Below are 25764 nucleotides of genomic sequence, written 5' to 3' on the forward strand. Positions count from 1 at the left end.
TTTGAACTCAAGAAGATGAGTGTTCCTAATTCCAGGCCTGGTGTTCTATCCACTGCACCATTTAGCTGCCATCTATACCTTTCTGGGTCTCAATTTCCTCATTTGTAAATTAGGAATGAGAATAACAGTTGCATAGAGTTGCTTTGAGGAAAGTGTCTTGCAAACCTCAAAGGGCTATAGAAAAAGAAGTTGTGTTTTTCCATAAACTCATCGGGGTCTAGTTGGATCAAATGTTACAACAGCACAGAAAAACCCAAGCATGACTTGCACCAATATGAGCATTTGAAAGTCTTAGATAAAGGATGTGTTAACTACAGCAGTAGTCATTATGTGCTGCATATGCAGATAGTGTCTCTAAGAACAAGGCTAAATTTATTTGGAATTTTATTGAAATAAGTGTAATGGCCTAGATTCTTCGTTAATCTTCTTTATTTTCTGCAATAATCTTTGCATATTCGAGCACCATAGGAGATAATTAATTCCGAAGGAGGCTCCTGAGGAGCATTCTTAATTATTTGGTATCAGTTTATTGGCTGAACATGCAGGCCATTCATTAGACTGCTCTCTGCCTTGTCATCCATAAATCCATGGATTCAAAAGGAAAACTCTGGACAAGTTCTACTTGGGGATTTATTTTCCTCTGTTTCCCTTCGGTGACCTGGCTCCTGGTGATGCAACTACAACCAGCTTACCGAAAACTTTTCCTTTATCTAGGTCATTGGAGACGTAGAATCAAGAGGTTGGATGAGACCACAGGGCTCTAACCAGAAGCAAGATCCTTCTATAACATCCCTAATCAATAGAATGCATTAATCCCTTATGCACTTTAATTTCCCCAAAGATGAGAGTACTTGGAATTAGAACTGTTTGAATATTAAATTTTGCTCTTAGCATTTTTCTGAAGAAAAGAAATTTGAGAATTCATCTAATCCAACCTTTTCTTTTTATGTGAGGAAATAGAGGCCCATTGAATCACAGAATTTTATAGCTGGAATGGACCTCAGATGCCATTTAGTTTAACCCAGGTGCAGAATCTCCTGCAGGGTCCCCAACCCTGAAACTTTAACCTATATCCCCAAAAGAATTCCCATTAAAATATGCCAACAAGTTGTTATCCAGCCTGTGCCTGAAGACCTCCAAGGAAAGGGAACCCATTAGTTCCTGAAACAGTTTTTTCTACTCAGGGAGAGCTCTAGTTGGTAGGAAATTTTTCCTGATATCCAGTCTTAAATTTCTCCTTTGCAACTTTCCCCTAGCTCTGGTCTGGCCTCTAGGGCCAAGCAAAATGCATCTGTTCCCTCTTCCACTAGCAGCTCTTCAAATACTTGAAACAGTGAAATGACACGTCCAAGACCATTCATTTAATCAATCAATCAATCAACATCTATTAAATCCCTACTATGTGCCAATCACTATGCTAAGCTCTGGGGATACCAAAAAGAGGCAAAAGACAGACCCTGACCTCAAGGAGCTTATAGTCTAATGAGGGAGACAAAACACAAACACATATATACAAAGCAAATTACATAGAGGATAAACAGAAAAAAATTAACAGAAGGAAGGCTCTACAATTAAGTGGGGTTGCAGAAAACTTGTAATAGAAAACAGGATTTTAGTAGGAACTTAAGGGAAATCCAAGGAGAAGAGCATTCCAGGCCTGGGGGACAACCAGAGAAAAAGCCTGGTTGAGACAGGGAGGGTCTTCTTCATGGAACAGCCAGAAAGACTGTGTCACTAAATGGAAGAGTATATGTTAGGGAGTAAGGTGTAAGAAGACTGGAAAGGTAGGAGGGGGCACTATTATCAAGGGCTTTGAATGCCAAACAAAGCATTTTGCATTTTCTCCTGGAGGCAACAGGGAGCCACTGGAGTTTATTGGGGAGAGGGAGGGTGTAACATGATCAAACTTGTGTTTTAGGAAAATGACTTTAGTGGGTGGAGGATGGATTGGAGTGGGGAGAGACTTGAGGCAGGCAACATCCCCCCACCCTCCCCCAAGGAGGCTATTTCAGTAGACTGGGTATGAGGCGAAGGCATGCACCAGAGTGGGGGTAGTGTCAGAGGAGAGAAGGGGGTATTTTGGAGAGATGGTACAAAGATGAAATCAACAGGCCTTGGCAACAGATTGAATATAAGGGGTGGAGTTGGTGAGAGACAGTAAGAAATCCAGGATGACTCCTAGGTTGGGAGGATGGTGTTGCCTACTAAGGTATTAGGGAAGGTGGGAGGTGGGGAGAGTTTGGAAGGGGTTCAGTTTTGTACATGTTGAATTGGTGATGTCTGAAAAGAGTCTGGACATGTGAGATTGGAGGTCAGCAGCAAAGAGATGACATTTAAATCCATGGGAGTTGATGAGATCACCAATTGAACAGTATAGAGGGGAAAGAGAAGATGACCCAGGACAGAATACCCAAATACAGAGGGTAGGATCTGGAAGAGGATCCAGCAAAGGAAACAGAGACATTCTTAATAAAAGGAATGAATGAGGAAAGGAAATCTTAATGTTGACTTTTAATATTTTTCCCTACTTGAAGATGCCCAATTAATCATTATTACTGATTCAAACCTGTAATTTCATCTGTGTAAGGAACTCCCAAAATGGAAGCACCTTTTACAAAGACAGCTTGAGAATTCATGGTCTTGGGCAGTCTGCTTAGGTTAAGACAGGCTACTGAGAGAGTTAAGTGACTTGCCTATAGTTATATATCCAGTACATCCTGGAGGCCAGAATTGTACTTGAGTCTTCCTAAGTACTAAGTCCAAGGACAACTCTTTATCCAATATACCACATTGCCTCTCATACAGTTAAATAGAAATTTTTCCCCCAGTGGTTTCAAAGGCCAAAGGCTTGGCTTTATCTGTTAAATTTATAGCTTTATACATAGGATTGCCTTGAATTTATCCACTCTAAGTTTCACAAAGATTAATTTAAATTAAATTAATTAATTAAAAAGTTAATTTATTAATGTTCAAGAGAAACAATATTTTATGCAATCATCGTACAAGAAATAATTGAAATCACAACCAGCAGGCAGCTTTTGTCCCTTCTTGAGCACTTAGATGGCATCCTCATTAAGAAAAGGCCATTTCTAGATGCTGAGACAAGAAAGTACTTCCAATGAGACTGGTTTTTGAGGCAGCAAGGTCGTTCTGGCTTGGACTCATGAAGCCCTGAGATCAACCCTTCTTATATACTTACTAGCTGTTTTAATCTGAATATCTTACATCACCAGAGTGGATTTCAGTTAGGAGTAATCAGGGCTTTGTTCCACAGCACCAACATCCAGGGGGGCCATACTTCCTCCATGGAAAGAAGGCAAGCTTCCTCCCTGTAGAATTCCAAAAACTGGGGCCCTGCCTAGTGGTTCTTTGCCTGCCCATCCTGTGCAGCACAACTTCCTCAAGAAGGACCCTTCCAGGGTTCTATATCTGTGACATTCCTCCTCCTGTACCTGCCTCCCCCTTCAATTTCACCTACGTATAAGATGGCCCCTTTCTCAAGTATTCCCCACCTCCAACCTCATCTACAAGTGAATTTGTCCAATGTGCAAGAATACTTGCTAACAGCTTGGTTTCTATAATGGCATTCAAATACTCCACGTTCATCAATATTTCAAATTATTGGTCCTCCTTTCATCCTCAGAAGACATATGGTGTCTATCTGTAATATCACAGAGTCATGAGAGAGTAGTTCTAAAGCAGCAGCCTTGATGATGCTTTCCAAAACTGTATAAATTAGCACATTCTTTGAATCTGCCTTTTCCAGTCTCCTCAGCTCCTTCTTCCTTGCATCTAAGAATTTTTACTGTTCCTCTGGAAGTTTAATAACAGTAAGGTTTGTGTTCTGAAGGTGACAAATCGAAATTATGTTAGCTACAACATTTTTCTTGGGAAAAACATTTTTACTTGGGAACTTGAAAAATGTAATGGTCTTGAATCTTCCCCATAAAGGAAATTTGGGTAAAAGCTCTTTTGGGCAAAGTTTCTTAATGTTTTTATTTGATTTTATTCTATTCTGGTTTCGTTTTCATATTGGGCTGTTATCACAGGAAGCCTTAACCTGAATACACTTGGGTTCTGAGATTCCAAGAGCAGCAGGTAATGGACCAATGGACAATGAACCCAATTCACTAGAGTAGCCAAGATCTTGTCTAGTTGAATTCACATCCTGACAGTAAGAATAACAGATTCTTTCATATTCAATACTGCTCTGCAAGCTTTCAAACAGGATGAAGAGAATATTTCATCAGTTGAAATTGGCTTGTTCTGTTTTTCACAAGCTTGGCTTCACTACCCCATTTGTTCAGTAAAATAGCAGCTAGTCAGTAAAATTCCATTTTGTTGGGGGAAAAAATTGAGATCCAGGGGCATTATCAGAAATGTGCACTTTTCTGATCAAATTCCAACAGGTAAGCTTTCTCCATTCAGGTTTCTCACCTCATCTGTAATTAGACATGGTATTTGTCAATAGTAGCATAAAAAGGAAGCATTGCATGAGTAGAGAGCTGACACTGAAGTCCTGAGTCCTAATCCTGCCTCTGACACATGCTAGTAGTATGACCATAGGCAAGTCACTTAACCTCTTAGCCTCAGTTTCCCTATTTTCAAAATAGGGAAAATAATAGCATCTACTTCCCAGGGTTGTTGTAAGGATCAAATAATATACATAAAGCATTTTGCAAACATCAAAGCTTTATGTAAATGTTAGCATTATCATTATTATACCACTAGATGACCTCTAAGGTCCTTTCCATCTCTAAATCCAAGATCTTATGATAATTGTTTTGCATTGGTGAAGGGAGTTTACACATTGGAAGTTTCCTAAACTGAAGAAATCACAAATCCAGAGCCCAGATCTCACAAGAGTTTTACTGCAGCATCACCCTTCCAGGCCAGGAAGTTCCTAGAGTCATATAATTGGCCCACTTAGCTTTTCTATTTCCATTGCAGACATCGAGGGTTGTCAAAACAAAAATGGTGGCTGCAGCCATTCCTGCCGTGGATATGGAACAACTTATCAGTGCGAATGCCCTCGTGGGTTGGTGCTATCTGAGGACAATCACACTTGCCAAGGTAGGACTTGGGCTATGACCCAACCTCTATTGGAAGTTACTTAATATCCTCCTCTCCTGAACTCACTGCCCTCCAGGTATCCTCACCCCTGCCTCCCTTCAATACAAGCCTTCCTGAGTATAGCACATTCCTGAATCAGGACCCCAGAATTTTTCAGGAGGGTAAGAAGTTTTGGCAGAAACTTTCCAGAAGATTTGTAACTCCTTAACTTAATTCTTTGAATTGGCCTTTGTATTGTTTCTATAGCTTTTATTATTGTTTTAAGTAATAATAATGAAAGGATAGAGTGCCAGGGTCAGAGTCAAGTCCTATTTCAGCCACAGCCTGGCTATGTGATCCTGGACAAGTCACTTCTTCTTAGGACCCCAGGAAACATTCTGAGAACATAGCTTGTAGAATATTTGCAGATCATTGTTCCTATTTTATAGAAAAAGAGCCATGATGGCTGGCTCTACATGCAGTAAGATACACTGGAAACAGCACTGAATTTGGTATTGGAAGATCCGGGTTCAAATCATGGTTCTACTACTTGCAAATCATGTATGCCTTTGGCCAGTTTACTTCTCTGGGCTTCTCCTCATTTCTTTTTCTTTTCTTTTCTTTTTTCTTTTAGGCAATTGGGGTTAAGTGACTTGCCCAGGGTCACACAGCTAGTGTCAAGTGTTTGGTCTGAGGTCAGATTTGAACTCAGGTCCTCCTGACTTCAAGGCCAGTGCTCTATCCACTGCACCACTTAGCTGCCCCAGTTTCCTCATTTCTAAGATGAGATTGCGTTAGATGACCTCTAGAGTCCCTTCTAGTACAAAATTATTGACCCTATGATCATCTAGCAAAAACACTTAAGTCTCCTGACTCCCACTTAAATACTTTCCCCCCAGATTACATTGTGATTACATGGTCCAACTCACTAGACCATGTTATTACCTGACCATAAACAGATGATTCCATAAACACCTAACCAACATTTATTTTCCAAAGAAAGAAATGAACTCATGTGGTTGAATGATTCTCCATCTAGGTACAACAGCATTCACTGTTTAATCCTTTAGGGCTACCCCCTCAGAGAATGAACTTCTCAGAGCCCAGAATGTGATTTCTCCATATTGATTATTATAATTTTTTATTATATGTTGGTCTTTGTCTTGACCCTTATTGGAAAGAGGAACTTTGGGGACTAAGTTGGAAGAAGAGAAGAAGTCACCATACCTTAAAGGCAAAGCAATCTTTTTGTATTAAATGAAAATTAAATTTATCAGTAGTTTGTGGCTTACTAAGTCGAACAATGACAATCTGAAACCTTTCCCAAACCATATTGACAATGTCTGTTTTATGGGGCAATAATGAACAAGAAGGTCATGAGAGTTTGCTGAGGAGGTTTAAGCTTACACAGAAAGAGCACTTTTCCTGCATTGCCAATAAATTGACTTTATGGGATGAATATTAACCCTTTTAAGGTTCAGGTCACAGTTTTGTGCTGGCCATATCTTTGGAAGAAATCTGAGGGTAGAATATTTTCAAATTCTGGAAATAAATGTTTCCCCTTAAAACAACAACAACAACAGAATATTTAAGAAATGTATCCAGGTCTAATCCCAAAAGGAAGAACTGTTGGATTATAGTAACTGACGTCCTTTGAGGTCTTTGAAAGATGTTGGAAAACACTCACTCACTTAAGTATAACCTTAGACAACTTTTACATAGATTTTTTCCTCTCAGTATCTTCCTTCCCCCTAGCCCTTGCTTAGGTTTTCTGGTTGTGCCTGATGATTGTCACCTTTCTTTCAGTCCCTATGAGATGCCAGTCGAACGCTATTGAAGTGAACATCCCCAAGGACTTAGTTGGGGGTCTGGAGGTCTTCCTGACCAACACATCTTGCCGAGGGGTATCCAATGGCACCCACATCAACATCTACTTCTCCCTCAAGACCTGTGGCACTGTGGTTGATGTAGGTTCCTCAGGGAGGGAGGACAGGTGGGAATGACACAAGAACCTGAAGTTTGGGAGATGGGTTATAGATTGAATGTTTTGTTTAAGTCACAGATAAAACAGACCCATAATAGAGAATTTAATTCAATTTAATAAGCATTTACTAGCACCAACTATGTACCAGACATATGTGAGAGGTAGCAACGTGAAGTGGATGGAGAGCTGGCTTCAAAGTCCTCGGGGAGCTTACAGTTCACTGGACTGAGCCTAAAACCCATCACCCACAAAGTAGCTGGAGATATTTTCATGAGAACATCAAGCTCAACCACTGCCAGACTTTTGGTTACTTCTGAAAACTGGGATCTTCATGGCTCTCTCTTTTAAAAAACCACTATTTCCAAATATCTAGTGGGTACATCCACTGAAATGTCTCACCAAAACCTCAAACTCAACACATCCAAGACTGAACTAATTATCTTCCCTCAAAAACCTGCCCCTCCTTCTAACTTCCCTAATTCTGGTGAATGGTACCATCATTCTCCAAGTCTTTCAGATTTTAAACCCTGCATTCTTTTGCATCCAATACAAAATGAAGTCCCCCCAATCCTCTGTCTCCTATTATATCTCTAAATATGAAAATCTTTCTGCCCCTGCAAGGCCTAGCTCCTGCAAGGCCCACCATCCCCATGAAATATTCTCTGATTCAACCCAAGTAGAAGTGCTCATCCCCCAGATCTCTCAGGTTTGACCTCTCCTGTGAACGTAATTTGTATTATAGTTATTTCTGTCCATATTTCATGCTTCTATTAGCTCATAAACCTCTTTGTTTCAGGGACTTTATTGACTTTCATCCTGGTATCCCCAGTTCCCAGCATAACACCTTCTACACAGTATGCACTTCAAAAAATATTTGTTGAATTAAATTGAATTTTTAATTTTAGGACATAGAAGATATAGACATAGAAGAGAATCAGATTGAGGGCAGAAAGCTCATTCATTCATCATTCATTCAACTCTCTGTACTCTACAAAATCCTACTCTGATACCTCATCATGGCATGGAGGTGACCCTGAGCCCTTAAAGGCTATGCACAAAGCAAAAGTCTGATAGGTCCTTCAATGAAAAATGTTGAGGTACAGTACATGCAATAGACTATATAACCAAGCTATTTGGTGATGAATTATTTGGCAATGACAATTCACAAAGCAAAGAAAAATGCAAAACAGCCTTTAATCCTGTGCAGTGATTCTATTAGTCTATTTCTACAGTGAAATTGATTCAATCAACACAGACTTAGAGTAGTACACAAATTTGCTAAAGGGCTTATGAGAAATACAAAGAAGCATACAACACCATCCCTACCTCCAAGAAGCTTGCAATCTAGTTGGGGAGACCAAACATACATACGGGGGAAAGTAAATAATTAGCACCAAATGTATGGTTCAAACAATATGTGTTTTAGGAATTGATCAGAAGGGACTCATAGGAGCTGTCTTAGTCAAGGAAATGTTTGTGGAGAACCTGAACTGAGCCTCAAAGAATGTATATGATTTGGTTATGTAGAGCAGAGATGGTCAGGCAAGGGAAAAAAACATGAGCAAAAGTTCAGAGATGGGAACGAGCAAGCCATAATCTGGAGTCAGGGACTAGATCACCCCCTTTGAAACAAAGGGTTAATTTGAAAGTTGTAGGTACAGACAGAGGAGCTATAGTCAGAAAGACAGGTTGATACCAGATTATAGAAGCCCTAAAGGCTAGGGAAAAAAAGAGATTAGACTTTTTATCATACTAATGGCAAGCAACTGAAGGTATTTTGAGCAAGTATTGATGTAGGGGTTTTTTTTTTTGTAGTTATTGTTTTAAGAAACAGTGTTCTAGAAACTCCATTTTTGCAGGGTTATATAACTTGATTAGATAGATATTTGTTGTTGTTCTTGAGTCACTTCAGTCACGTCTGATTCTCCGTGACCCCCATTTGGGGGTTTTTTTTGGCAAAGATACTGGAGCGGTTTACCATGTCCTTCTCCAGCTCATTTTACAGACGAGGAACTGAAGCCACCAGGGTTAAATGACCTGCCCAGGGTCGCACAGCTAGTAAGTGTTTGAGGCCAGATCTGAACTCACTAAATTGAGTCTTCCTGACTCTAAGCCCAGCACTCTATCTACTGTAACACCTAGCTGCTAGACAGACAGACAGACAGATAGACAGATAGATAGATGATAGATAGATAGATAGATAGACAGACAGATGGATACCCTTGTATATAACATCAATGGTTTGCATTCAATACTAATGATTCTGGAACCTAGGGCAAGTAGCACAAAAGGTATCATCAAATCAACTTTTTAAGACAAATTCAGTTGGATGAGGTGAGGAAACCCAGAGATACTAAGCCTTCTAGTGGGAAGAGAATATAGAATACCACCCCCAAGGTGGGGAGACTGAGACCTTGGTACAAGGCAAGGCTTCTGCTAAGAAGCAGGGGACAGAGGGGAAAGGGCAGAAGCTCACAGCCTCTGTAGGAAGGAAACAATACCTACCTATTTTATCTAATTACTCCTGCTGACTAGGTACTGAGGCAGAACAGTACAGAGGACAGAAGGCTGGTTTAAGTGTCAGGAAGATCTGGGCCCAAGAACTGCTTCTGACACAAACCAGAAGGGTAACCTTGGACAAATCATTTAAGTTCTTGGTACTCCAGGCAACTAAGTTTGAGATGTTTTTCCAATAGTGTCCACACTAGAATCCCCCTATTCCAATTAAGTCATAGGTACAGACCAAGAACCAAAACGAAACCCACAAAACACTGGGTGCTACGGTGGATTGTTTCTCTGCTGCAGAAGGAGCGCACGTGCCTCCTAAATTGCATTACCCTGGGCAAAGACCTAGTCGTAACATCCTAGTTACAACTTGATGAAGAATAACTAAGTCTCTAGAGTCACAGAACCACGGAGAAGCTCATAGGGAATGCTGACCATCTTGATGCCAATCCTAAAAGTAAAAGAAGCAAACAGAAACAATCAGACGCTGACCCCTGGGTCCCCTGGGGGACTTGGACACAAACAGAAACGCGTTCTGGGTAGGGAGTGGAGAACTGCCAAGTGCAACAACCACAACAGCTTCTTTCTTCCTCTACTTCCTCCCGCCTTCAGGTGGTAAATGATAAGATCATCGCTAGCAACCTAGTGACAGGGCTTCCCAAGCAGATGCCCGGCAGTAATGGCGACATCATCATCCGCACCAGTAAGCTGCTGATCCCGGTCACCTGCGAGTTCCCTCGCCTCTACACCATTTCTGAAGGCTACGTGCCCAACCTCCGTAATTCTCCACTGGAAATCATGGGACGCAGCCAGGGGATCTTCCCCTTCACGCTGGAGATCTTCAAAGACAACGAGTTTGAGGAGCCCTACCGGGAGACACTGCCCACTCTCAAGCTACGGGATTTGCTCTACTTTGGTATTGAGCCTCTGGTGCATGTGAATGGTCTAGAAACCCTGGTGGAGAGCTGTTTTGCAACCCCTACAGACAAGATTGATGAGATCCTCAAACACTACCTCATCCGAGATGGGTATGTATCTCTGGAGGAACGATCCTCTACGCCATTTCACCTTGCTTTACTCATGTCTAGCCACTATGGCACCAGTTGCACACAGGGTTCCTTCTTGAGATAATACAACACTCATGGAAGCCTTAATCTTTCTGAAAATGAATTTTTATCGATATCTTTTGCTTTTATATCACCTTCATGCCTAAATATGCCCCTCTTTCCCTACCCAGTGAGCCACTGTCCTATAACAAAGATTAGGGAAAAAAAAAAATCAGTTCAACAAAACTAACCCACATATCAACTAAGTCTGACAGTATATGCCAAGCTCCACACCCTTTGCAGAGAAGAAAGGGACATGCATACTGTCATCTCTCCTTTTGGGCCATCCTGACCACTACATTTACAAAGAGTTGAGTTTGGGGTTTTTTTGGTTAGTCTTGCCATTTGCATTACTGTAATCTTTGTGTATGTAGTTTTCTTGGTCCCACTTTTCATTCTGCATTATGTCACATAAATCTTCCCATATGTGTCTCTGAATTACACATATTCTTTATTTTTCATAGCATGATAATATTCCATTATAATTATTGCTAATCAATCAATGTTTATTAAATGCCTATTATGTACCAGGTACTATGCAAAGCACTGGGGATTTAAAAAAATAAAAAAAGCAAAAGACAGTCCCTACCATCAAGGAGCTCACAATCTAATGGAGAAAGCATCAAACAAATACATAAAAACAGGCTATGTAGAGAATAAATAGGAGATAATTAATCATAATCCAATTGATAAGGAAGCCCTTTATTCTAAGTGTTAGCACACAGAGCTTTCCTAAAAATCCTTAGTATCTTTAGGAATACTGTGAGTCTTTTGTGGTACCTACCACCTATGAACCAGGCAATCCATGCCTCTATAATTCAATACTTCAAAGAGCTGTAATTTTTGTTAATGAGGTTATTCCCTCTGCTGTTTGCAGATCACAGCCCCTCTCTCACTGAATAAATGATCTTCGGCAGCTTCTGGGACCAAATATATTCACCAACCCAGCCTATGTGGTGATGAGACTCTCCCAACTTGGCCACACGCAGCATTTTATGGTTTACAAAGTTCTTGACATCCCTGATCTCATTTGATCCTCACAAAAATTCCTACCCTCCTTCCACAGATGAGGACGCTCAGCTGTAAAACAGCCACCATTCCTGCTGCTTTTGTCCTCTAGAGGGGGTCAAAGCTTCAGTAAACCAATGTAAGCGTCCAAGGGGCCAAGTTCAGCCCTTGGTCAAGAGGGTTTGTTTGGTCTTGCTAACAGAGTGTCTCTTGAGAGGCCACATAAGTTCAATGGGCTTCCAGCTGCACTACTTCATAGTTACATAAGTGTTAAGGATAGAGGTTGAGAATAAAACCAAGTTGCCTCTTCCAGTGGTCCCTTCCCATCTCCTGTTTCCATTAGTTGAAATGGAAAGCTTGACATTCTGCACTGTAATGATAAGCAAAGATAGAATCTCACAGGAAATTATCTCTTATCTTTGTGACCTTAACTTTTCCAAATGGAAAACAAAAGCATCGGATTTTCCTTTAACATTCTATTTTTTCTTTTTAATTAAAAAAAAAAGCATGAGCTTTGTACTGAGTGGTTTAATGGCCATATTTACTTTTAACAAAAATAAATGTATAATAAAAATATATCATTTGTCCAAAGACTGGAACATAACCAAGAAAGCAAAGAAGGCCTGTGTACAACCAACAAAGCTATCACGAAGCTCATGCATTTTACAATAAAACCCCAGGCCCTTACTCGAATACCATTTATTTTTATTTCAGACAGTTTGAAGGGGCTTAGTTATCCTCTTTATGAGCCCACCAAAAATAACAAGCTGTAAATTAGACAGAGGTGAGAAACTACCATGGGTAGTTTTCAGCTCAACATCCAGAGAAAAGGTCAGAGAAAAAACCCACAGTCAGACACAATTTGAAAGGCTTAGTCTGGGCCCATTTTTTGTGGAAGCAAATAGCCTCAAACTGCAGGGGGTCCCTTCACTTTAATGAGAGTGATTATGAATTATTCATAGACACCCTCCCAATTTTAACCCCCCCCTTTGTTGACCAAAATATACCCCCAAAATAAACAATTGTTTAATAAATAGCACTTACATAATGGAGAACAAGGTGACGGGTGGGTGTTGTGAAGGCAAGAGAAGGGAGGTAGGATTGTGTTCCATTCTGAACCCCCTCAATTCAGGAAGGATATTGATAATCTGGCATGTGCCCAGTGAAAGGCAACCATAACGGCGCAAGGTCTTGAGTCCATGTTATATGAGAATCTGTAGAAGGAACTGGAGATGTTTAGTGTGGAGAAGAGAAGGCTCAGGGTGGTTCACAATAGCTGTCTTTTAATATTTGAAGACTGTCTTGTGAAAGATGTTAGATTTGGGCCCTTTGGTTCAGAAGAGCTGATCCAGGGGCAATAATGGGTAGAAATTGTAAAGACGCCAATTTAGGCTTTAAAATGCACGAAGACTTTTGGGAAACCTTGTGCTTCCTAAGGCGGAACGTAGTCCAAGTAGGATGGGCTGCTGAAGGAGGCAGAGGCTTCCCCTCCTAGGAGGGCCAAGGCTGGAGGACCACTGGAGTGTAAGGGGGATTACTATGGGGGCGGGCTGGACTCCAAACGGAGCTGCCCGGGGCCCGTTCTTCTGACTCTCCACTGTTCCTCGGTGGAGGGTCTGGGCCGCAGAGGCAGCTCCCAAAGGTGAGAGAGCCCAGCTTCTCTGGCCCAGGTCGTCCAAAGGCCTGCCCGCTTCTTGCTCTGACTCTGAAGCCCCCGGTTGTTAGTTCGGGGCCTGCACTTCCCCAGCTGATGGGAGAAAGAATGCTCTAGGTGCACGGGAGGTTCATCACCTGTCCGCCACCTTCCGTATTCCTCCGCCGACGTAGCAATGGGAACTGCAACGTGATGTATTCCTCCACCTGTGTGCCTGTATGTGTGCGTGTGTTGGCGTTGGGACCTGCTGTGTTCTACCTGTTGTGTGTCAACCCTGAGGCTTTTATATTCTTCCACGCGCGTGTGTGTGCGTGTATTCTGCCGACCGTGAGTGGATATATGTGGGGTTAGGGGGGGAGAGCTGGGAGTGAACGCTGTATATTCCTCCATCTCTGTGTCTTTGCGTGTGTTTCTGTCCTGAAACATGCCATAATACTCCACCTGTGAGAAGGAAAAGCACATGTGCATGTGTGCCAGTCCTGAGACCCTCATATTCCTGCGTGTGTGCGTGCACTAGGATCTCCGATATTCCTCCCTCTGTGAGTGGATGTAAATGTGTATGGATATAAACGGGACCTTGGTACATAGTCGTTCTCACATCAGTCCTGAGAGCTGTATAGTCTTCCTTCTATATGTGGGTTATATTTCAGATCTGCATCCTGCTGCTATATTCTTCTGCCTCTCTCTCTTTCTGGGGGGGGGGGCGCGGGGCTGGAGGAGTCAAGTCTATAATACAAAGGAATTAGTCTATGAGGTAGTCTATATGGTGAAAATAAGTACAAATGACTGTTGTTCATGATAATGAAAATCCATAAAGTGACGGCATAGCAAAGGTTGACTGTATTGTTGTTTTGGGAGTATCCTGCATTGCCATTTCTTTCCCTTGGAACCAATAATTAAAATTGACTTTATAATTAGATCTTAACAAAAGACCTGATTTGGTTTTGAGCCAGCAGCATGGGACAGTGGAGAAAGCTCTGAATTTGAAGTCAGAGGACCTGGATTTAGATCCCAGCTTGTGGTCAGGTCACTAACCTCTCTGGACCTCCGTTTCCTTATTTGTAAAATGACAGGGTTGAACTGGGTGACCTCTAAATTCCATTACTTCATTTCTCTGGCTTCTCAGTTCCCTCTTCTGTAAAATGAGGGAGTTAGACTAGATGGCCTTTAAGGTCACTTCTGGTTCTAATTCCATGATACTGTGTCATAGCATGAAGGTGACCCTGGGTTCTCCAAGGCTATGCTACTGGAATAGAGGCTCTAGAAAGTTCTCCCAAAATGGAAAGACTTTAAGTATAGTCTTGGATGATGAGTACCTACCTGTTGAGAAGATAAAATGAGATAATATATAAAAAGCATTTTGAAAACATTAATGCATTATATAAATGCTTGTTATTATTATTATCACCCAACAAAAAAGTAGTTTATAAACTACTAGAGGAACTGACCCACATAAATGTCAATATTGACATATAGAAGTTGCAGGCAAATGGAAGGTTCCCATAAAAGATGGCATAAGGAGTTGGTTTTATCTTGCACCAAAAAGCAAAAAAAGAAACATCGTTTCATGAGGTAGTCATTTACCTCTTCTTTCAGAGTTCATGATGGAACATAAGCAAAAGATAATCACATCTCATTTCTCAACATCTGTTACACAGGATAAAAAAGCAGAGAAATTACTTGAAGAATTTGACTTTTTTGTTTTTTTGTTCAGTTGTTTCAGTTGTGTTTGACTCTCCACGACCCCATTTGAGGTTTTCTTGGCAAAGACGTTGGAATGGTTTGCCATTTTCTTCTCCAGCTCATTTTACAGATGAGGAAACTGAGGCAAACAGGATTAAGTGACTTGTCCAGGGTCACCCAGCTAGTAAGTGTCAGAGGGCAGATTTGAACTCAGGGAGATGTGTTTTCCTTACTCTAGACCTTGCACTCTATCTACTGTGCAACCTAGCTGACAAGATCCTTCAAACTGAGTTGACATGTACCTAAGTACCCAATGCTAAGGTACTTCAATGCTAAGACGGGCACAGGGAAGAACAATGAAAAAAAAATGTTAGAAAATATGGTTCAGAATTAAGAAATGAAAGCAGTCAAAGGCTTATAAATTACTGAAAAGTCTCATGTCTTTATATCATGAATACAGCCTTTAAGAACAAAGTTGAAAGTACACAACATGTGCACTGAACAAAAAATAAAATAAAATTGGCTATATGTTAACAGACAGAAAACAACTGGTCACTGACATAGGAATCATTTCAGAATCAATTATGTGTAGTCAGACCGTTAACTGATTAGAGCAAAGGTCAAAATACTCAATTAAAGGATAATGATGAGAATACGTGATATGCAACTGTACTAATCTTATCTACTTAAGCAAATTATGACTGAAAAACATGATATGGTTTACAGTAAAGATATTGACTCCAATCATTACTATTTCTTAGAGAAATTCTATTGATATAAACAGTTGCCAGTGCAAGGAGGCCAAAAGAGCCCAGAAAACCACTTTGCCCTGCAAACATTTGATCTCCTTGAAAAGTAGATGGACATGGGAACCAAGACCAGGAGGAGTGTAGAATTTAAGCTCATTTCCAAAACACTATGGAAGAAGCTGGAAGATTATTAACAAAGTAGTGTCATGAAACAGCAAAAAAGTATTGAAGAGTAAAATGAACCTATAGCTAGTGTGGTATGAGACCAAGTAATATGGATTGTTCCAAGAGCATTTATAGAGAATCCAGAATCTAATTTCAGCCATTGATGTGTGTCATAGACCCCTTTGTCAGGCTGGTGAAACCTACTTTCTCAGAATGTTTTTAGATACATAAAATAAGCTACATAGGACTGCAAAGGAAACCAACTATATTGAAATACAGTTGAAGAAACATTTTTAAAAAACAAGTTCATGATCCCAAATTAAGAATCTATAATAGAAGTCAACAACTAGACACAAAATGGTGTTTGCCAGCATTTTTTATCAATCTATTCTTATCATCAGGAAAATCACTGCGTATAAGGAAGTAAAAATGTGATTTATGAAAATGGCATTGGAAGAACAGCTGGACCTAACCAAATCCACACACAGAAAAGGTGCATGCTGGAGTTAACATAATTTTTAAGGCTTTTGAGAATTGGTTTTCAAATTATCTCAGAAAGAGAAAGAATATTTAAATCTTTAAAAATTACAAATGTCATCAATCAATTAACAAGGGCTTATTATTATTAATTATTATATGTATTTATTACATATTTATTAAATAATTATAATAAAAATAATACATATTTATTATGTATATTTATTAAATTAAACATTACTATGTTCCAGGCACTGTGCTAGAAGGCTAGGGATAAAAATACAAAAAAAATGAAACAATCTCAACTCATTCATCTCTATAATATGGTTAAGAAAATTGTCTATATACATATTGATAGTATGTCTGATGAAGGGAACAGGCAGGTTTTTGTAGATGATTTCCTACAACATGCCATATCTATGGTCACTAAGTTGCGCTGTAGAGTATATAGGATCCTATGTTTTTTCTTATTGACATTTTTAATTTTAGTTGTATAATTATGTATGTATAATTAATTGTAATTGTTTTATTTAGTAAAAACAAACTACAGCCTTCAAGGCTGTCCTCCAACAAGGTGTCTCCCATGCATATATTAAAGTTATACATGATTTCTCATTGGAAACAACCATAGAGATAATTATTCAATGATCTTCTAATTATCACTATCAATACATCAATATGTTAAGGATCTGTAATATCAATACAAATTGAAGCAAAAACCAGGGAGTATGTGTACTAACCAAAGGTGTTTGCTATTGTCAAAAAGGCTATCCTGGTCGTCTAGACGCTCCTGTTTGTGGATGACATTTTGCTAATAGCATTGAGCCATCAGATGACTACCAATTGAGAACTCTCAATGAGATCCACAACCGTTCAAAAGGGGTAGCAATGGGAAAAAAATCAAGTGAATCAAGAAAGCGTTTTGCCTAGAACACGAGATACAGTTGGACAAGCACCTTGTTGAGTTATTCCATCACTATCTCCATCTTGAACAGGAACTATAGAAGGGCAATAAGTTGGGCCTGGAGTTGAGTAGGAAGAGGAGAGTGGGCTGAACTGCATTTAGGAAATTGTACAGTGCTGTTAATAACCTCACGCTGCTCCCTAACACAAGACCCCAACCTCTAAGACTATATTAGCCCAGTGGTGCTATGTGACTACAAGTCATGGAACATCTGGATCCTCAAAGAATTAAAATTATCAGCTCCCATAGTAAGCAAAACAGGCAGATGCAAATTATGGATGACAACTTGCATATGAGAAGTGGCATAAAAGGCATTATCAAAAACATATACGACCAAAAAAAGAAGATTTTGTAGTGAAAGCAAGAGAATAACAGATAGATAGCTGGAAGGCTAGACTGGTACCCCAAAATGTTTAAAGACCTAGAGGAAAGCTTTCTTTAGATCCTGTCAACTGGATTTCTGGAAAGGATGAGATTCATGCAGGATGAGAAGACAAGGGCGTATTGTAATCTGAACTACTGGGGAACATGTTCTCATTGTTGAGATCATGGCTGCAGTGGACCCCTCAAAGTAACTAAAGTATATGTAACCAACATAGCATGACCTAATCCCATCAAACACTTGACCAGGAGCCAAGGTTCCTGAATTTGATTCTGTACTATAGTCATGATTGACAGAGTGACCCTGAGAAATTTTTACCCTGCCTCAATTTCTCCAAGTGAAAAATTGGAACTAATGAAGTATTTTCAAGTAAAGAAATATTTAAAAATGGAAGTCCTAAGATGAAAGGAACCATTAGAATATTGCATACCAATTTTTTTTGGTCAAAAGATAAACCAAAAGGAATGTGACTTTAGGGAAATGAAAAGGAAATAAATGAGATCAAATGGAGAAATACTTGGTTTCTTAACTCCTCTCCATTTCTGATATAAGGTACTATTAGTAGCACAATCCAGAATGGTTTTTTTGGTTGTTGTTAATTTTGTTGGATTTTTCCATTGCACCAAAGCATTAGTAAGTGGTGAAATATTGAGTAATCCAAGAGCATAGGGGAGAAATCTTCAGTTATAACAGCATTTATCTCTCCTCCCTAATGCTTCACCAAACCTGATAAATGGGAGCTCATAGGAACAGGATTACCCATAAAAAAGAGGACATTACTCAGAAAAAGACATTCCCTGTAGAAGAGAGATGACCTAAAATCTAACCTGAAGAAGTACAAATGCCAAGAAGCTCTTTTCCCCCTTCTGACCCTGGTGGTTCCCTTTAAATCTCAAGACTATTTCCTGGTGGGGGCAGCTAGGTGACGCAGTCGATAGAGCACTGGCCTTGGAGTAAGGAGGGCCTGAGTTCAAATCCAGTCTCAGACCAGACACTTGTTACTAGCTGTGTGACCCTAGGCAAATCACTTAACCCCAATTGCCTCACAAAAAAAAACTGTTTCTTGGTTATTGGGGCACCTCCTGAGGAGCCCTGATAGAATATAGCTCTGAGTTAAATGCAAAAAGATATTTAAGTGGGTTAAATGCAAAGAGGGAAAAAAAAGAGTAATAGCAGCTTCTAAGTGAGCCCCTATCCCAGGAGTACCAGGTATATTATCAGGAGAAAGGTTTCACAGGCAATTGATGATGATGATGCAGCATTTTTTTTTTGTCCAGACCTGATATAGAAAACTCCCTCTACCAGTGTAGATCAACAACAGGTGTATAATTTATAGTCTCAGAGCATTGTCTGAACCCTGAGATTTTAAGGGTCACACAGTGAGTATGTATCAGAAGCAGGACCTGAACCCCCATCTTCCTGTCTCTGAGGCCAACTCTCTACCCACTATATCATACGGCTCCATCATGTCCTATGTCATCAACATCCATAGAGGAAGCATGAAGCCTGTAGAGAGCCTGCTTTGGAGTGAAGAAGACCTGAGTTCAAATCTTGATCTTACTGCCCACTGGCTACATGACTCTGGGTGACTCATTGAAACTCTCAGTGACCCCAAGAAGTCTAAAAGTATAATTTTCAGAAAAGTTCTTTGTGTGCACTGAAGTTTCTTCACCAGAAGTTCCCTCTATCAATGCAATCAGAGGCCCAGATTCTACCCTACCTACCCCTCCTCCCTAATAAAAATAAATAAATTCATTTATTTATTACTTTAATATTTACAAAGACAAGAGATGGGTCATTTCAGACCAGATTTCCCACCATATAATATGGAAAAAAAAACCTGTAACCCTTTTCATCACTACAAGGTCTCTATCAGTTAAATCTTTCGCTGCTGATGAAATTCTCTAATATATTAGCTCAATAGAAAATGTTTCTGCCCAAGAGTGATGAACGAGGCAAAATTAGAGCCAGGCCTACATCTGGAGATGCCATCACAGGACTGAATTTAGTTTTTCCTTCATTCCTGAAAAGTTTGAAAAGAACTCCATCTTCTCTGTCCAGTTTCTTTCCTTTTTTGGGGATCAAATGAGTTGGGTTGGGCCATTTTTTCCACCTCTGTGAAAGTGATTAGGTCTTTAAACTGTGCCCTTTTCTCTTTTTAGATGCGTGTCAGATGACTCAGTAAAGCAGTATACGTCCCGGGATCACCTCACAAAGCACTTCCAAGTCCCTGTCTTCAAATTTGTGGGCAAAGACCACCAGGTGAGTCGTGCATCCAACAATTTGATTCTTCAGGCCCAAGATCTCCTAAGGACAGTTTTTTGTTTTCATTTTTAATTTTCTAGAGATGATGAATTGGTCTTCTTTGGTGGCAAAGGGTACCTTGGATATCTTTCCATTCTGAAATATACCAAGAATACAAATTAGTTAGATATTGAGTGGCCAGCACTCAATCTATCCCAGCAACTACAATTATCTACCCATAAATAGATGCCCTTTTTAGTATGTGCTACCATTTAACGTTGATTTGTAATTGCTATGTGCCAGTGTGATTGGAACAAGCCAACAACAATCCTTTCCCCATCGGGCATGAGTTAAGTTGACCCTTTGATGAATGATGACCCCTGTTATCTAAAGTGTTCATTTTTAATGATACCTGTAAGATTCTAGTTAGTGTTATAAGGAACCTTAGAGATCCGCTAATCCAGCTTCTCATTTTACAGATGGGGAAACTGAGGAGTGAAATGATAGGTCCAAAGTTGTAATGGCAGTCAGTGGCATATCTAAGACTTGAACCCAGGTCCTCTGACTCCAAAGTTGGCATATTTTCCCCTGTACCATGTCCCTTATGTGATATATATGTATATTTATATATGTGTGGGTAGTAATATTTATATATGTATATATGCCCACATATATACTATCTATCTATATACATTTGTGTGTGTGTGTACACACACATACAAGTGTATAAACATATATACTACCTAAATCAACAAAAAGGTATAGCCAATCTTTATATCTTTATACCTTGATGATTATGAGTCCACGCTAATTCCCAGCTCTGCTTTCCTCTCAGTTTCCCCATTTGCAGAATGAGTAGAATAACATTATTCTTAAAAGACATAAAACACATGACAGGCTACTGCCTATGATGAAATGTAAAATATTTTTGTTGTGAGGTATAACATGGTTGGGCAGCTAGGCGGCGCTGGGTCTGGAATCAGGATGGCTCATCTTCCTGAATTCCAATCTGGCCTCAGACACTTACTAGCTGTGTGACCCTGGGTAAGCCACTTAACCCTGTTTGCCTCAGTTTCCTCATCAGTTGAATGAGCTGGAGAAGGAAGTAGCTAAGTGCTCCAGTATCTCTGCCAAGAAAACCCCAAATGGGGTCGCAAAGTCACGACCAAAATAACTAAACGACAACAAAATAACGTGCTTATTTGAGAACGTCTGATTTCAGTCTCACTGGCCTTCTTTCCTCTTAGGTGGTGTTTTTACATTGCCGAGTCCTGGTCTGTGGGGTCCTTGATGAGCAATCCCGCTGTGCGCAGGGTTGCAACAGACGGATGCGACGTGAAGCAAGAAAGGACCAGGAAACTCACCTGCAGAACCATCTACTGACTAGTGGCCCAATCATCATTGACAGGGAGGACTAGTAACCAATCTGCCACCATGTCTCTGGCTCTGGGGTTTCTCTAGGAATTGTAACTGCGCCATCAATCTCTTCTAAAGCCTTCCAAGGAAATTGAATCAGCGTTCAAAAAAGCTCGACAATCAATGACACATTATTTTCTGTCATCTTACAGTTGTTGAAGATACTCATGCCATCTAACCTTTTCTGGGTCCTGTTATAGCTGGTTTATAAGGATCAAAACCTTGCCAAGTGGCTCAGCTTATTCTATAATGGAGGACCATCCATTCAAAAGATATCCTTATTCTCCCTCAACACACTCCCTTTTCGTGGTTTTATTTCTCTTCTTCAAACATCTCAAATAATTCTAAGCACCAGTGCAGTCAATAGTAAGGAACTTGTTATCAGGAGCCTTGAGTCTAGTTTTCAGCTTTCAGGTCATTTAGATAACCTAGGAGACTTTCGTTTCCAAAGAAAGGACAAGGATTTGACAAGCAAAGACATGGGGAGCAGACTTGGCAATTTTTAAAAAAGCCAAGGGCCGATGGTAATGGAAACACTAAAGCAAGAAGTCAGGGTCACATTTCAAACTTAAATTGTAGAAATGCTAGAGGGAAAAAAATGTTGTGTGAAATTATACATTAAAATGCAAGGGCTCAAGGCCTTTAAATATGTAAATTGTCATTGTACCCTAACATTTCCAATAGGCATTCACGGTCACTTCAGAGGTGCTTATAAGCATAAGAGTGTTTAATAAAGGAGACTATTAAGTTTTTCTCTGACATAGTATTTTCTCCTTTTTTTCTTCGTTGTGTTGTTTGTTCTCTTATTTTTACATTGTCTTTATCTTTTAAGGTCAAGGGAATTGTCTTATTGGTCGCAGTACCTGGCACACAGTAGGCTCTTTAATAAATGCTTGTTGATTGATAGACTGAAGCCCGTGATTGCTGTGGTATAATATAGCCGTAACTAAACTAGGAAAAACAGAGTTGTACTTGCATTCCTTCCCTGCCGTCTCTGAATCTTGATTCACATACCACAACTGTCCCCTAGCTGCCATTACCACAGTCCTCTCCTTCTGTATACCTTCTCCCTTTCCTGCCCTCCACCTTCTACTGCCAACATCTGTAGGTACAAGAGACATACTCTCTGGGACAGACAACTCCCTCCTGGCATGAATATACCAGTAGTCAGACTGACCTTTGTGCCATGGTGTAATATTGAATTTGTCCCTCCTGTATCCCCCAACTCAGTTTTCACTAATTACAGTTATTGCATGGTGAGAAGAACTCTAGATATAGGATTAGATGTCCTGGGTTCAAATCCTGAATCTGCTACTTACTGATTATGTGACCTCAGCTAAATCACCTAATTTGTCTGGGCTTGTTTCCTCATAGGCAAAATAAGGAAGGTAAGATAGAATAAAAAATTACTAACGTTCTGTATAGCTTTAAATCTGATGGCCCAATACAATGATGTACTTTTTTCTAGCTTTAGACTTTTTTTTAATTCTGTAGCTTTTTATTTTTTACAATTATTTTTAAAATTTTGAGTTCCAAAATTCTCTCCCTCTCTTCAGCCCCTCCCCCACTCATTGAGAAGGCAAGAAATATGATACCCACAAAAAAAGCAAGAAAAAATAAAGATAGTGGGAAAAAGTGGGAAAAATGCTTCAATCTGCACTCAGAATTTGTCAGTTCTCTCTCTGAAGGTGGATAACATTTTTAATTACGAGTGCTTTGGGACTGTCATGGATCATTGTATTGCTCAGAGTAGTTAAATCTTTCACAGTTTGATCATAATTACAATGTTGCTAATATTGTATACAGTGTTCTCCTGGTTCTGCTCACTTCACTTTGCATCAGGTGGTTTGCATATAGGTTTTTCTGAAACTCTCCTACTCATCATTTCTTACAGCACAATAGTATTCCATCACAATTATATACCACAACTTGTTCAGCCATACCCTAACTGATGGGCATCCCCACAGTTTCTAATTCTTTGCTACTACAAAAAGAACTGCTATAAATATTTTTATACACGTAAGTTCTTTTCCTGTTTTCTTTGATCTCTTTGGGATACAGAATTGGTAGTGGTATTGTGTGTCAAAGGGTGTGCACAGTTTTATAGCCCTTTGGGCATAGTTCCTAATTTTTCTTCAGGATGGTTGGACCAGTTCACAACTCCACCAAAAGTACATTACTATACCTATTTTTCCACATCCCCTCCAGTATTTGTTTTCCTTTTCTGTTGTTGTAGCTGTTTGATAGCTGTGAAGTGGTACCTCAGGGTTGTTTTAATTTGCACTTCTCTAATTAGTAGCAATTTAGAGCATTTTTTACATGTGACTATTGATAGCATTGATTTCTTCTTCTTAAAACTGCCTTTGAAAATTATTCATGTTCTTTGGCCATTTATCTATTGGGGAATGACTCTTATTTCCATTAATTTCCTATGTATTTGAGAAATGAGGCCTTTATCAGAGAAACTTGCTGTAAATTTTTTTTTCCAGTTTCCTGCTTTCCTTCTAATTTTGGCTACATTGGTTTTGTTGTGCAAAAACTTTTTAATTTCATGTTATTTTGCCTCCCATAATTTTCTTTATCTTTTATTGGTCATAACCTCTCCCTTTGACTATATATCTGACAGGTAATTTTTCCCATGCTCCCTAATTTGCTTATGATGTCACCTTTTATGTCTAAAGCATGTATCTATTTTGAGCTTATCTTGATATATTGTGTGAGATGTTGTTGTAGGCCTACTTTCTGCCAAACTACTTTCCATTTTTCCCAAAAATTTTTGTTGAATAGTGAGTTCTTGCCCCGAAAGCTTGGATCATTGGGTTTATCAAACACTAAATTACTATGGTTGGTTACTTTTGCATATTGTCTAACTAATCTAATCCACTGACCCACCATTCTATTTCTTAGCCAGTATCAGATTATTTTGATGATTACTGTTTTGTAGTATAGTTTGACATCTAGTACTACTAGGCTGTCTTCTCTTGGCTTTTTTTTTTCATTGATGCCCTTGATATTCTTGACCTTTTTTTCTTCCAGATGAATTTTGTTATAATTTTTCTAGCTCTATAAAATAAATATTTGGCAGTTTGGTTGGTATGGCAATGAATAAGTAAATTAATTTAAGTAGAATTATCATTTGTAACATATTGACTTGGCCTACCCATGAGCAATTAATATTTCTCCAATTGTTTGGATCTGTCTTTATTTCTGTGAAAAATGTTTTGAAATTGTGTTCACATAGTTTCTGTGTGTGTCTTGGCAGGTAGGATTTCAAGGATTTTATATTGTCTACAGTTATTTTAAATGGAATTTTTCTGAATGATGTATTTTTAAAAGAAAGGCAGTGGCCTGAATTATAACTGAAACAACCTAACAGGCTGCCCTGTTGAATAGCCAAAAAATAATCTGGAAGACTTAGTAAAACAGGAGAAAAGCCTAACAAATCATCTGAGAAATGGTCAATGATTTCCATCTGCTTTTGAGATAAGGAATTAAACTTAGTTTAATTATATTATAGCTCTAAAGTTTTGCAGGTAGGACTCATGACTTTCTCTGTTTCTTCTTACTAAAAAAGGACAACAGTAAGTACTATCCTTAGGGAAATCAGCAAAATGAATAAAAGGAAAGAGATATTTTCCATCATGCAGGGGAGGCTGGGAAAGGGACATTAGAGGACAAAGCTGAGTAAAGGAAAAATATTCCAACTCAGTCCAGTTCAACAAACATCTAGTAAGCATCTACTTGCATGCAAGGAACTATGCTCAGCACCGAGAATACAAAAACAAAATTTAAAAGTCCCTGACCTCAAGGGTCTTATATTCCACAGTCCACATTCCTTTAGGCTGATTGGTATTCTCTAGATATCAATATTTGTCAAGAAAATTATTCCCTACCACCAGAGGAGGACCACAGACAATGGAGAGAAGGATGCACTGATCTCTAATCCTAAAGTAGAGAATTAAGCTCAAGGTTATAGGTTCTTGAGGATAGTAATAATATCTATGTTTCTTTGTTTTCCCCAGAACAGTGGTGTCAAACGAACCCATCCATAAGGATCTCTGTGGGCTGTGTGTTGCCTTAGTTTTAAAATGTAATATTATCTACATTTTATTCCTTTTTTATTTTGTTAAATATTTCCCTTTAATATTATTACATAATTATATTAATTTTGTCCCTTTAATATTAAGTTTTAACTGGTTTGGGCCACATTTGAGAGTGTTACGGTTGGCATGGTATGTTTGATACCTTGCCCTAGAGTATAATAGCACGGTGCCTTGTATGGAGTAGGTAATGTACAATAATTACTCTTTGAACAAATGAATGAAACTTTTAAAAATTAAGAAATTAAGAAGATAGAAAGTCACTCAGAGAATGG

The 25764-nt window shown here is 39.4% G+C and overlaps 1 protein-coding gene across 1 annotated transcript in view; it reads left to right on the plus strand.

The window, feature by feature from the left end:
• Nucleotides 1-22295, plus strand: part of OIT3 (oncoprotein induced transcript 3) — a 33385-nt gene extending 11090 nt beyond the window's left edge. Inside the window, exons 5-9 of the mRNA XM_027860828.1 lie at nucleotides 4951-5073; nucleotides 6859-7019; nucleotides 10154-10569; nucleotides 19892-19991; nucleotides 21221-22295. Coding sequence (XP_027716629.1) covers nucleotides 4951-5073; nucleotides 6859-7019; nucleotides 10154-10569; nucleotides 19892-19991; nucleotides 21221-21391 — 971 coding nt within the window. The 3' untranslated portion in view covers nucleotides 21392-22295. The remainder of the gene's footprint in view (nucleotides 1-4950; nucleotides 5074-6858; nucleotides 7020-10153; nucleotides 10570-19891; nucleotides 19992-21220) is intronic.
• Nucleotides 22296-25764: the final 3469 nt, after the last annotated feature.

This window comes from Vombatus ursinus, unplaced genomic scaffold (genome assembly GCF_900497805.2).
Source record: "Vombatus ursinus unplaced genomic scaffold, bare-nosed wombat genome assembly UNPS02000749.1, whole genome shotgun sequence".
In the NCBI taxonomy this organism is placed as follows: domain Eukaryota; kingdom Metazoa; phylum Chordata; class Mammalia; order Diprotodontia; family Vombatidae; genus Vombatus; species Vombatus ursinus.